Raw genomic sequence first — 12,990 nt, 5'->3', positions numbered from 1 at the left:
GCGCGCACGGCGCTTCCCGCCCTTTTTCCTCCCCTCAGGGCTGAGGGCGGGAAGGGTGCAGAGTCCTCGCCGGGCTCCCTCGCTCCTTCTCTGCTCCCTCGCCCACACCATGTACTTTTTATACTGTTTTTAAAACATTCTGCTTCCTCGCCAGCACTCCACTGAGTTTTTTAAGCAGTATTTTGTTGTGGGGAGGTTTTTTTTTTTGTTTTCTCGCTTTCAGGCCACTGAGGCGCTTGGCAGCGAAGGACGGCCCCTGCCACCCCCTCCGCGCCCGTTGTCACACTTCAGCCCCACATCACTCCTCCAAAGTGCGCAGTGAGCTGTGTTTTTGACTCTAAAGTGGTTTTTCCGGCTGTGGGACAAGGAGAGGGTAATACAGGGGAACAAGGGGGAATGAGGCTCTGTCATGGCTTTATCTGTCAGTGCCCTGGACTATGGAAGGTGTCCCTGCCCATGGCGGGGGAGAGAGGGGAGACTGGATGAGCTTTAAGGTCCCTTTCAATCCAAACCATTCTGTGATTCTGTGTTTCTGTCACTTGCTGTGACAAAGACTGAAAGTAAGAGCCGGGGCACATCCTGTGGCTTTTCCTTCTGAGGGGCTGCAAGTGCTGCGTGTTCTCCAGCTGCAGGTTTCTGGAGAAAGTCATCACAGGGCGTGTATTTTTCCACTTAAAAACAAAACCCATCCCTTTCAGTACCTAAAAGGGCTCCAGGAGAGCTGGGAAGGGATTTTGGATAAGGGTCTGGAGTGATAGGACAAAGGGAACGGCTTCAACTAAGAACAGGAGATTCAAATTGGATATTGGGGAAAAAAAAAATCTCTGTGAAGGTGGTGAGGGCCTGGGAAGGATTTACAAGGGAAATTGTCCCTGGAAGTGTCCAAGGCAGGGTTGGACGGGGCTTGGAGCAACCTGGGATAGGGGAAGGTGTCCCTGCCACGGCAGGGGTGGAACTGGAAGTTTTAAAAGTCTCTTCCAACCCAAACTCTTCTGAGATTCGGTGGTTCTGCCACTCGTTGTGATTGAAAGCAAGCCCCAGGAAAATAGCGTTGGCTTGAAAATGAAGCCAAATGCCACAGTATCACTGCAAGTGCTTCCAAGTCAGTTACATGTTTTGGAAAACTTGCTATGTCTTTGAAACTTTTAAATATGTAACTACTTTGTTTCTAGAGCAGGTGATACAAAAACACTAAGGAAGCTGCCGGCAGGGAAAGGAGGGTCCTTGCATTTGACCACACAAGCACACTCGATACAGCACCAGAACGGTGGCCAAGCCTCTGGAAATTAACAAAATAGTATTTATCCTACCTACCTAGATCATATTTATCACTCCAGACCATGCTAATGTCCAAAAATGATGTCATAGTATTTGCATAACAAATATGGAACCAACCAACACAGGAATAAGAGTTATTTTTATAGAGAGCTGTGAAAGTTTTAACTCAGTGCTTCTTGTAAAAAAAGCACTTAAGTTTCCTTTAATAAAGAAAAGAAAAATTTGGTAAAAATACAAAAAAGTGTGAAAAAGGAGGTATCAAGTCGTTAATGGAAAATAGTTTTACTTAAGCTTTCTTTTTCCTTAGACCAATACATTAACTCAAGTGGTCGGTTAAGCTGTAAGAACTGTGTCAGGGTTTTCATTTTTAATGTCCTTGAGCTGCTGAGCAGGTCAGCACCCAGACCACCTCAGACAATCCCACGTTCCCATGTGCTGAATGTTTTCAGTTTTACTCAAAGTGAACATTTCATACTTACACTGTGCAGGCAAAATGATTCCGTTTGTAACGTGTCTGCTATAAACGAGTCATATTTCAGCCCGAGCAGCCTCAGTTCCTAAGGAAGTTTATAGCTCCTTTCAGATTCTGCACAGCCCATCAGTCCGCAGGTTGCTAATTATTATGAAATAGCATATCTACTATAAAGCTTTGGCTGCAATTTTGGTTCTTTATAAACTCTTAGTCAGTGTCTTCAGCCAAATGACTCAATTATTTTCAACACTATAACATTTCTAAGTCCCAGACTGGTAAATTGTCATTTATAGATTTGTATGGTTTTTTTGGGGGGGGAGGAGGGGGAATGGATTATTTTTAAGAACAGGTTGTGTTACAGGGAGGATTTAATAGGACAAAATGTGAATTTGGGTATTTATATGTGTGTTTAAAACCTGGATTACTGGAGTTTGGTTCTTTGTTGGTTCTTCAGGGTTTTTTTCGGGGGGGAGTGGGTTGGTTTTTTTTGTTTGTTTTGTTTGGGTTTTGGGGTTTTTTTTTTGCTTAATGAAGTATCAGTAGGAAATGATAGAAGAGGTCAAAATCTGCAGTTGTAAACTTGATCATGAAGTAAGTAGATATTAAAAAGGTGAATATTTTATCCTAGGAAATAGATAGAGAGATTTCCAGGAGTGCAGAGTCAGGTGAAGGACCTGTTGCAGGGCTCTGGAGAGGCTGCAGGCCACAAGTTCTGTCTCTGATTTTTCAGGTGAGTGATCCAAAGGTGGGATCACAAAAAGAAGGGTCACAATTAGCACAGGGGTGTTTTTCTAGGTTGTGTAAACCAGGTTTGCTTGATTTGTACCCTTAAAATAAAAACAGAGTGAAGATACAATTGTTTCCCTGGGGGTAAATGTGAGGGAAAGTAGAGATTTAAATCAGAGAGCAAATCTGGCAGTACAATAAAATGGCCATGGATAATCCTGGGATAGAAACCAGAGGTTTCTGATTGCTGCACAGCAATCCCAGGACTTCTTTTAAATTTGTAAAACCGGGAAACCTGCCCAATTATTAAATTATTATGGAAGGGGGCTGCAGAGGTTGTGAGGAATAACCAAGTAACCAAGAATTGTTTGATTATAACACATACTTTTTTTTAAAAAAAATTTATTTCTAGAATCTTTTTCCAAGCAATGGAAAAGCAACAGAATAAGAAGCAGCCGTTGGCACCACACAGGAAGTGAGTAGGAGAATCATGTTTCCATGCTGTTATCCTGCTCCTGATCTATGATAATTTGCTCTTGCTGCCTTTGGGTTTAGATCCAAGTGATGAGCTCAGATCCCAGTTTCACTTCTCGCTTCATTAACTGGTTTTGGGCCTGAACTGACCTCTAAGTGTCACCTACTGCTGCCCCCTGCCTCAGCAGGAATTTCTGCACCTGGTCAGGTCTCTCAAAGCCCTGTTCGGGCCCGGTGTGGAATGCGCCTCTTTTCGGAGTCTGTACTAGACGACTTTGAAATTCATATTTGCTTTATTTTATTGATGAACTTTGTACTTTGATTTTCTGCTAAATAGCAACATTGTTTTCTTAAGAAAACCATCTCAACCTAAGCTCTGTTTACTATTATCTCAGCCATTTAACTTTAACACACAGTTCGAGGTGTGCCCGTTCTGGGGACTAAAGTGGCCAGGGGCTCCCCCAACCCCCCAGAACAGGCGCTGTGTCCTCAGCCCCCCTGCCCCTCCCGAGGGGCGGGAGTGCCCTGCGAGCGGCATCAGCAGCGGCTCCAAGGCAGGCGAGTCCGGACCCGGGACCGGGACCGAGACCGGGACCGGGACCGGGACCGGGTCGGCTCCTCTCCCCGCCACCCGGCGCCGCTCTCCGCCCGCCGAGCGCCGAGCCGGATGTCACGGTGACGGGCGGGAGGCGAGGCCGGTGCGCTCCGCTGCCAGTCCCGAGCCCGGGCGGGCAGGTGGAGCTGGGACCCGCGAACGGAGCATGGAAGGTGAGAAACGACCCCACTCTTACCTCGGACCCTCTGCCCCGTCAGGGACCGCAGAGGCTCTATCCCCCGGGGGCTTTCAGCCGCTTCTTCAGCGCTTGCTGCAAACAGATCGCAGGCTCTGGAAAAGAAATCGAATCGTGTGTAGCAATTAAACGGGAAACGAACGGTGCTTTTTGCACCCTCTCTGATTAATTTCAGAGATACCACAAAGCGCGTGATAAAGCCGGGCTTTAGAGCGCGCTTTATCTGTTGTTCGTATTCTGGGGTTTAACGAATTCAGGGATGTCTTCTCTCTTTTCACCTGTGAAGAGTGCCCGTAATATTCAGAGCCAGCAAAAACCAATCTGGGAGTTAATATTGGGTTCTGGAATAATTACCTGTCACAGAAAAGCAATATTTCTGGTATTTTCAACATCCTGGCAAAGAAGCTTTGCAAAGCATCACTTGGTTTCTTATTTCAAAGGTGGAGATTCTTACTTCAACTCAGTACTTTAAGGGCTCCTGTTTAGATTCTGCTCTGTCTCAATGACTTGAGGCTGTTGATTATTTTAAGTTAGCTGCAGATACCTATTTATAAATGCATTTTCCTTTGCTGAAGGCTTTTTACTGTTTACCTGTAAATAATCACTCATTGAATCTGAATCAAGAAAGCTGCTGTTTGAGAGAAGTAACTAATGATTTGAAAGAATGGGTTTGAGGACTCTTCAACACTTAAACACGCAGCTTCATTTTCTTGATCGGGTTGGGATCACTGTCTTTTTGGGAGTGGAAAGTCTGCCATTAGAAAATAACAGGGTTTCACTATAACTGAGGTTATCTAAGAAGTCCTTTCTTTGGTGTTCTTATTTCTTGCGCGCTCAAAGTGAACATGGAAATGATCCTTCAGTTTTTTGGTCTGTACTTCACGACGATGAGGATCCATTAGCATTCCTATGGTTGTTGCACTGGGGATGAAGTTAGTGCAACAGTGTTGTAATGTGCTATCCCTGGATACAGCAACTTCCAGGAGTGTTTCTGTGGGTCTCGGGCAAATCTTGGTACCCTGAGAACAGAGGGCTAACATGGCTGACTTGGATTTTCCACACCCATTGTGCGTGGAGGTTTGGTAGGGTCACAGAGCGGCAGACAGGCCCTGGCAAAAGTGGATGTTTGAACCAAAATTTGTCGTTAACTTGATTGTATCTCTCTGTGACTGGTTTGGTTTTGCAACTATGGAAAGAACTGTCCAGCTGGAGCTGTCAGCTCCAGGTTCTGGGCTGGGATCAACAGGTTAGATCAGGAGTCGGATTTTGATGACCTTAGTGGGACTCTTTTGACTTGGGTTATTCAGGATATTGAATCATATTGAATCACTGAATTATTCTGCTGAGTTTAGAAGGTTGTATGCACCAATACGAGAAAAATCTCCTTAGTTATACACTGCTGGTCAGGATTTCTTCCCAAAATGACACGTGCGCTTAAAATGCCCATGACGTTTCACACATCGCATGGTGCTTAAGAGCAGCAAAGTGTCAGAGTTTACTTGGCCCAGGTGCCTTCTTCAGAAAGCCATGGATGCTGTGGATGCTGGAGAAATATATCCAGTGGAGACATCAGCTGGAATTTCTCTCCTTAATGGCCCAGTGTGGGTTCAAGGTGAAAAACTTGTTAGGGTGGAAGAAGTGGAGTAGTGTACGTAGTGAAGGCACTGACTTCAGAGAAGGAAACTGGCTGTTTCTGCTCCACATACTGTGATGGAAGGACTAAGAGCAAATGGGACTTTCAAAGGCGTCCCCTTCCCTGGGCTGAAAAGTGCAGCTGGCAGGAAAAAGGCAACATTCTGGTTTCATTTTGGGGACAAACAGGTGAAATGATAATAATTCAAGATATACCTCCCATTCTGTATTAAGGACAGAAAGTAATCAGGGTCATCTGTGATTTGAAAAATACCCATTTTAGGACAGTTAAATTTCTGGTTGGCTGTTCTGGTCAAATGCCAGGATAAAGTATGATTAGTGTTGCATACTAAAATACCACAGCACTTTTTTAGTAAGCTATTTGAATATTTTGGCTCCCTTTGCCTATTGGCATAGAACACAGGATGGCCAAGGATTGGTTTCGAAAGCACATGAATTTTAGTTCTGCTTTGTAAATGCACATTGTGCCTCAGCTGCAGCACACAGAGACAGGCGTCCTCTTCCCATGCACCCCAGCCAGTGGAGTTCTTTGAATCTTGGAAAGACGAACGTGTTCTGTAAGTGATTTCCTGCCTTGCATTTTTCTGAAAATTTGGTAAAAAAATGGCCTTATTGGTGTAGAATCTACCCACATGCTCTCCTGTTACCATGAAGAATCTGGCTTAGGATAATCAGGAAAGAGACCTGAGGTTAATATTAAATATTATCATATTAAATAGAATATTATAATAAATATTTTAATAAATATTATTATATTAAAAATTAAGAGACCACTAAGGCTCTAAGAAGTTGCTGGAGACTGATACTGTAAAGAAACCAGATGCTGGTGCAGGGAGGTTGGAGGCTTGAAAGTGAGACAAAGACCAGGATGTTTCTCAAGCAAGAAGAGAAACCTTCTACGGTGTGTCGTTCTTATCTCTTCCAAAGGCTTGTCCTGCCCAGCAGCCATCATGGGCATGAAACTGTTGTGTTCAACAAAATATGAATAAATTCACAGATTCCATCTCAGCAGGAAGGAGATGAATTTCTGAGGAGTCTGAGCAGGTCCTGCTCGGTTCTCAAGGGGTTTGAGCAGTGCTGTTCTCCAGCAAGTTGTCCTGCCAGGGAAACCTGAGGAATCCAATGGTTTCTAAAAATATATAGTTATCCAGGAATACATGTAAATCATTGGAATTCAAGCAGTCATGCAGGGGTTCTAGTTCTTTCTTCCATGACCTCCTGGGGGCTCAGGGGAATCAGGATTGCTGCCGAGGTTTCAACGGCACCTTGGGGCTTTAACCTGGGGCTTTGACCCCCATCATCAAAACGGAGCAACTGTGCAGGGATTCTGAATGTAATTAAAACCAAAACCAAGTGTTGCAGAATAGGGGAGATTTAATTTAATTATGTGCAGAATTACAAGGTTTTGTGTAATTTAAGTGTCTGTATTTGTGGAATCACAGAATGTTTTGGGTTGGAAGAGCATTAGAGCTCATCCAGTGCCACCCCCTGCCATGGGCAGGGACACCTTCCACTCCCCCAGGTTGCTCCAAGTTCCATCCAGCCTGGCCTTGAAGACTTCCATGGATGGGACAGCCACAGCTTCTCTAGACAACTTACTGCGGTATAGAGTTAAAATCAATATTAGAGAAAACTTTGTTCATTTACCCAGAAATTACTGTTTTTTTCTCATCATTATTTGCTGTATAAATGGGTCCATTTGCCTCTTTGTACCTCAATTTTTCTGGCATCATAGAATATGAATGAGAAATTAAGGGCTATAACTATACAGTTCCTTGATCTTTCTTATATATTTCAAAATATTGATTCATTAAGTATCTGAACTTTTTGTCATTTAATTCTGTGACTATCTTTATGATGCAAGGCCTTTATTTTGTTGCACACATTATCCCCCCCTTTATTCATGCAGTTTTTTTGGAGTACCTCTTCTGATACCAGGCTGCCTCGTTGGAGAGTTACCAGAGCTTTATATTTTAACGTTGCAGAGACCACAAAAAAGTTCCATATGCAGAGGAGGTAAAGACAGATAATTATGGGGTAAATGTCACCCGTGGTTAACACCTCATGCCCGCTGCCTGGGTGTTTCTGTTATGTAACTGCCAGGAAGAAATTTTCCCGGTCCAGAAACAATTATTTTTTAGGTTCAAAGCTGATAAATGTTATGGCATGTAAAAAATAAAGAGGGGGAAAAAGCTACCAGAAAGAAAGGAGGAAGGAAGCAGGTAAACTCTGTTAAGAATTCAGCCTCCTTACAATGAAATCTCAAGAAAGGGAGGCCTTGAGTAAAGACATAATGAGACAGCTCAGGTCTGTGCTTCCAGTTCAACTCAATAGCTGAACTTTGGCCACTGGAGTGGGCAATGAGAATACCTGCAGCTTGTGTTGGCTTCAGAGCTCTGCTGAGCCCCTGCACGCTGGGAAACCAGGCCTCAAGGGTAGTCCTCCGAAAAATTTTTAAAATTCCTAGCATTTGATCCCTTTTGGAATTTCTCAGCGGGAATTATACTTGCATTCCCATGAAAACCAAATAGATCTTGTGAAGTTAATGGGGGTTTCCCTTTGTATTGGAAAAGGAATGTAAAATATCTTTGTGCTTTAGAGAAATTAACTTCCTACAGAGTTACTACGGCTGCACTGTGCTCGCAGGGTACTCAATGAGTAAATTGAAAGCATAAGGTACTCTGTTCTGCAATTTTTGAAGTTAGAAAACCATACTTAATCCCTTTTCTGGGCACAGGCCAGGACATAAAGAAGGGACATGCTCAGGATACAAAGAAGTGAAGCATGCTACTAATTTGATTTTTATTTTTTTTGAAACATTTTATTTTTCAATTTTACTTTCAGCCAACAAAACAGGAATTTATAAGATTGTAACAACTATATAGTGAACTGTTCTAAATATTAGACACCTCAGGCTGCTTTTCTGTCTTTCACAGATTCACAGCCCAGGATGGACCTCAGTAACCCTCAGGAACAGCCCCTAGCTGCAGGTACTGTACTGTTCAGTTGTGTTCTTCCACTCTCTCTTGACAATTTCACATTTAAATGGAGAAAAAGAAATTAATTGCAGCTGGTTTAGAGTCCCAGGACACTGAATAATGGAGTCAAAAGTACAAAGAGGGGCATTAAAGGCAAAAATAGTAAATTTTAGAGGTGAAATAAAACCGTGGAAGTTCAATATAACATTGGAAAATTATAGTGAAGTGGGAAAAAAAGACTGTATAGAATGAAAGGAAAGATTTTCAGGAGAAAGCTGAAAGTTTTGATTAGGGAAGCAAGAATAATACAATTCTCTTGGTTGACTGCATTTCTGAAAATATGAAAACAAACCTCCTGAGTGAGTTTGACAAGTGTTTCACTTTCTTGTTAATCAAAAAGTCGAGCCTCTTTTCAGCTGCAATGTAATATTTAGCTTGAGAAGGATTGGGGGTGTTACCATTCAGCTGTCAGTAAGTTAAAGATTTTACCAGCAATTTCATAGTATTACTGTAAATTTTAAAAATTCCCATCATATTTGGAAGAAAATACTGTCTGGTTTTTTAATGAAATATTGATCTGAAATTTACAGAAACAGACATAATATGGAGCTAGTTTGAATCATGGGGTTAATGAAAGAGGCTTTATTTGAAACACTTCGCCCGAATAAATTTCACTACAGTTAAAAATGTGTCTTTATTTCCGAGGAGAGAGGCTGGGATCTCTGGGATGCTGATCTGCATGATAATGTTGATATTTAAAAATACACACGTGGAATAAGCAGAGAAGTGCAAGTGGGTTCAAAGAGGCCTTGATTACATGTGCTTGAGCAGTTTTCTGGCCTAAGGCCAGAATTATTAATATTTTGCCCAAAAGAACAAAGTGGAGCTGTGATTCTTTTCCCTTGCTCCAAGGAGCTCCATCCCTGTTCACAGCAGTTGTCAGAGCTCCTATGATAGAGTTAGATATACTGGATTTTATTCCTGCTGTCATTTAGAACAACCTCCAGAATATTTAGATCTGAGCAAAAGCTGAAAATGGGTTCCAGGTATGTGTAAGAGTTTGTGTAGGATTTTGGGAAGTAAAATCATTCTCCAAATTACAACCAGTGCATCTGTAGAAATAACACTTTTAGGTACTGCTAGCAGTCCTGGGAGTGTGCAGGTGCTTTCTTTGAGGGAATCACCTGGAAATATTCTTGGAGAATAAATAGTTAAATTATTTTTTGTCTTTCTTTTTTTTCCCAGAAGAACAAGAGGATTTGACAGACTGTAATCTGAACAAATCCGAGGAAATGGAACGCATGGATAATGTGGAAGATATGAAGGAACACAATCAGTCTAATGAAGAAGCAGGAGGTAGAGTTGGAGTTTTGATAAATAATAGCTGTATTTTGTCTTTTTATTAATCTGATTATGCTATGAGAGTGTGCTTTTAAAAGGAATAGCAATACAATTAATCTGCAGCATTTCAACACACTCTAAGGAGGAGCAACACTTTCCCATTAGGGAACCTCACGTACATTTTATCAAGGTCAGTTTCACCAGATCTATGAAATATGGACGGGAAGAAAAAAGAGCAAGTACATCTGGTGAGCCTTTAATGTGTGTGGGAACAAGTTCCTAAGAGCAGTTTGCATAGGTAAATCCTGTGTTAGGACTGCAATTTTTATTAGTGCTGCTAAGTACTTTCATACCTAAAAAATAGCTTGATAATTTATTCATTTTTTTTGAAAGAAAGAACAAGTTACCTCAAACTGAAACACTCAGACCTGTAAAATTTAAAACTGTAGCAGCAATGCTGTACTTTAAACTGTAGGTGAAGGGGAGGTTGGTCAGTTTTCCATGATTATTGTTGAAGAAAATACTTTTCCTACAGGTCTGAGAGAAAACATAAGGATCAATTAAAATAGTAAACTAATATGTACTGTCTTTAAAAAACAGCAGGCCCTCTTCATTTATAGACAGAAGATAACAGCTCCTGAAACTTGGCAATCTTACAGCCCTCAGAGCTCAGGGGTTTACATGTGTCTGTGGCATAGATGTTGAGATTCTTCTGTAGAAGCTCCTAAACTGAAATCTCAGCATTAACAACAGTTCCTGCCCGTGATCTGAGAGTGTTCATCTGTGCCAGGGGCCTCAGCGACAGCCAGTGAGGAGTGTGCCTGGTAGAGGATGTGGGGCACGTGTCCTGGGGACAGCACACATGGTGTTACCACTCTCACAGGGCCTTGCTGTGCCACAGGTCCGTGGCAGTGCAGCAGCACCAAGGGAAATTACGGCTGTGGCTTTGGGTAGGAGTTTGAGGTAGTGTTTGTATCACATGAATCAAGCAAATCACTAAAGAATTAATGTGTTTTGGCTGTGCAAGTAGCTTTGGTTGTTCCCTCTAACATTAATGTGATTATTTTGAAGAGGTTATACTTCTGCATTATTAAAGACCAAATGATTTTATTGGTTAACAAATTGCAAGCAAATATAAAACACTCTAGGGAGTTGTGAGAAGAATCTCACTCAAAGATCTACAGTGGCAGTATGTGGAACTCTCCTGGTGTCTGGCCTTTCTGGACAATTTATGGAGAGATACCACACTGTTTTTCTGACCAAATTTGGGTGTCTGGATTAAGATGAAAAGCTTTGTGTCCCCAGAGCAATTACTGCTTAGCAGGATTCTGCAGTTGAGATTAGCTCATTATAGATATCTGCAATATAGAGCCTGCCTTGGGCAGGTGAGTTCTGCTCTGCTTACCCTAAATACAGAAGTTTAATAGAATAGACAGAATATGGAAGACTTGAGCATTTTCTACATCTGAGGCAGCTGATCTCTCAGATCCCACAGGACATAAAATATTCACAGCCATGCTCCAGCTGTTTGTCCACCCCTTGCACCAATTCCGCTCTCACTAGCTCACTTCTCCCTGTGCTTTCCCAGTGTCCCAGCCCTTCACTCCTCCTGCTCACAGAGCTGTGGGTGCAGGAAGCCAGGACAGGGTTTCTTTCCCAAACACCTCAGTATTGACCTCCTGAGAGGAGTTCCTGTAACTTCTACCCATCTTCCCATTCCAGGAACCATGTCTATACTGCTCGTATGCAGCACCCAGGCATGAAGCCAGTCCTTTTCCTGTTTTCTGTCTGCCCTGTGCCTGCAGTACCATTTCTCACCCTCTTTTCCATACATTTAAGTCAGGAACAACTTGGACACTTGAGAGATTGTGTCGGTACTGCTCTTACCATTCATATTTTATATTGCTGCTGATCTCTAAAAGTCTCTTTACCATTTGTTCTGGAATGCAAACACTGAAAATTTACATCTCAAAGACAATGCTATAAATATCAATAAAACATCATTCCCCTCCAGCAGCCTCCCTTACCATTAGAGCTCATTCATTATAAAGTGAGTATGAACCTTCAGTACCACAGTGCCCCGTTCCTTGCTGCTCACTGTAGGAATAAAGCCATGACTGCAAGGAGAAAGCTGCTTCAAATGCACAAAAAAGGTACCTCCATCATCTCCATGTAAAATGGCACAAAATAAAATATACATTGTGTTTGCTTCAGTGCTTCACACAGTGTTCTCAGCAGTCACTCTGATACCGGAAGCACAATAAATCTTAAATATTTAAGCATGCTGTGCTAGTACTCCAGGCCGTGCAATGATCAGTAGGTGCACTTAAATTTCCTCCCAACAACACCAGTTCAGTTGCTGTTGGAGACTGAAATTCACAAATAATCTCAGCTTTCATGTCATGCCCTCTATAAAATAGCAGCAGCTCTGTTAGTCCCTGAGAAGTCCTCGTGGGTCACTAACTACTGTCTGACTTCTATAAATGAAACCACATTCTGACAGTGCTGTCCTGGTGGGAGGATTATCTTTTGGGGATCACTAACCCTGGCAAAAATGAATATATAATATTCTCCAGGATCACAGAATAGAAATATCATCAGTATTGGTGATGGCTTTTGGGAAAAGGATTATGTCCTGCCTACACCTGAAAAACTTATTGGTTAATAAAAAAAAAACAACTCTCCATTTCTTTATTTGGCATGTTGATATGATCACTAATCCCCTCATTTTATGTCAAATTTAAATAGAAATAATGAAAAATGTTTATGTGGTTCTCATAAATGTTAATCATGTTTGTGAGTGAGCAATTCCACTCCAGCACCTTCCCAATTCATCGCTGATGACAGCCTGTGACACAGAAACCTCTCCTTTTTCTCTCCTGAACCCCCGCATGATCCGTGCCCCCGGGGTTTGTTCCATCTGCTGAAGGCCATCATGGGAACTGAGGCCACTGACTCATGGAGAGAGATCAGGCCTTCGATAACCTGCTTTCCACTGCCTTAGTATGTCTGTAACATGTTTTTCTCCAGCACAGTTATGTCTGGTTTTTCCATGTCTTGTCAGCCATCCATAGTGAGTAGGACTAGTTTCTTGGACTACATGTTTTTGTGACTCTTGCATTATTCATGGGTGACACTGTGAGTATGTTGTGAGAAATTATTCTGAGGCTTTGAGCAGGAACTGGACATGCTTAAATCTAGATGTTTTCTGATTTGGTTTGGTGGAGCCTTTTATGCTGAAAGTGGCACTGGGATCCTTTTAAAAGCTTACATGCAA

At 42.3% G+C, this 12,990-nt stretch overlaps 1 protein-coding gene across 6 annotated transcripts in view; it reads left to right on the top strand.

Annotated features, from left to right (window-relative positions):
• Window positions 1-39: 39 nt before the first annotated feature.
• The window catches only part of IKZF3 (IKAROS family zinc finger 3), a 37,747-nt gene continuing 24,796 nt past the window's right edge, over window positions 40-12,990 (top strand). For 3 of the 6 annotated variants that reach the window (XM_015651398.1, XM_015651397.1, XM_015651390.1), the window contains exons 1-6: window positions 40-373; window positions 2,379-2,480; window positions 2,889-2,951; window positions 7,304-7,410; window positions 8,331-8,384; window positions 9,618-9,728. In XM_015651398.1, the coding sequence (XP_015506884.1) occupies window positions 2,905-2,951; window positions 7,304-7,410; window positions 8,331-8,384; window positions 9,618-9,728 (319 nt within the window). In that variant the 5' untranslated portion in view covers window positions 40-373; window positions 2,379-2,480; window positions 2,889-2,904. Of the gene's footprint in view, window positions 374-2,378; window positions 2,481-2,888; window positions 2,952-3,586; window positions 3,719-5,319; window positions 5,952-7,303; window positions 7,411-8,330; window positions 8,385-9,617; window positions 9,729-12,990 lie in introns of those variants that run through there. The other 3 variants (XM_015651393.1, XM_015651396.2, XM_015651395.3) reach the window with 3 other exon arrangements.

This window comes from Parus major, chromosome 27 (genome assembly GCF_001522545.3).
Source record: "Parus major isolate Abel chromosome 27, Parus_major1.1, whole genome shotgun sequence".
Classification (NCBI taxonomy): Eukaryota; Metazoa; Chordata; class Aves; order Passeriformes; family Paridae; genus Parus; species Parus major.
The sequence above is the reverse complement of the archived record's forward strand: the minus strand, read 5'-3'. Positions and strand labels throughout refer to the sequence as shown.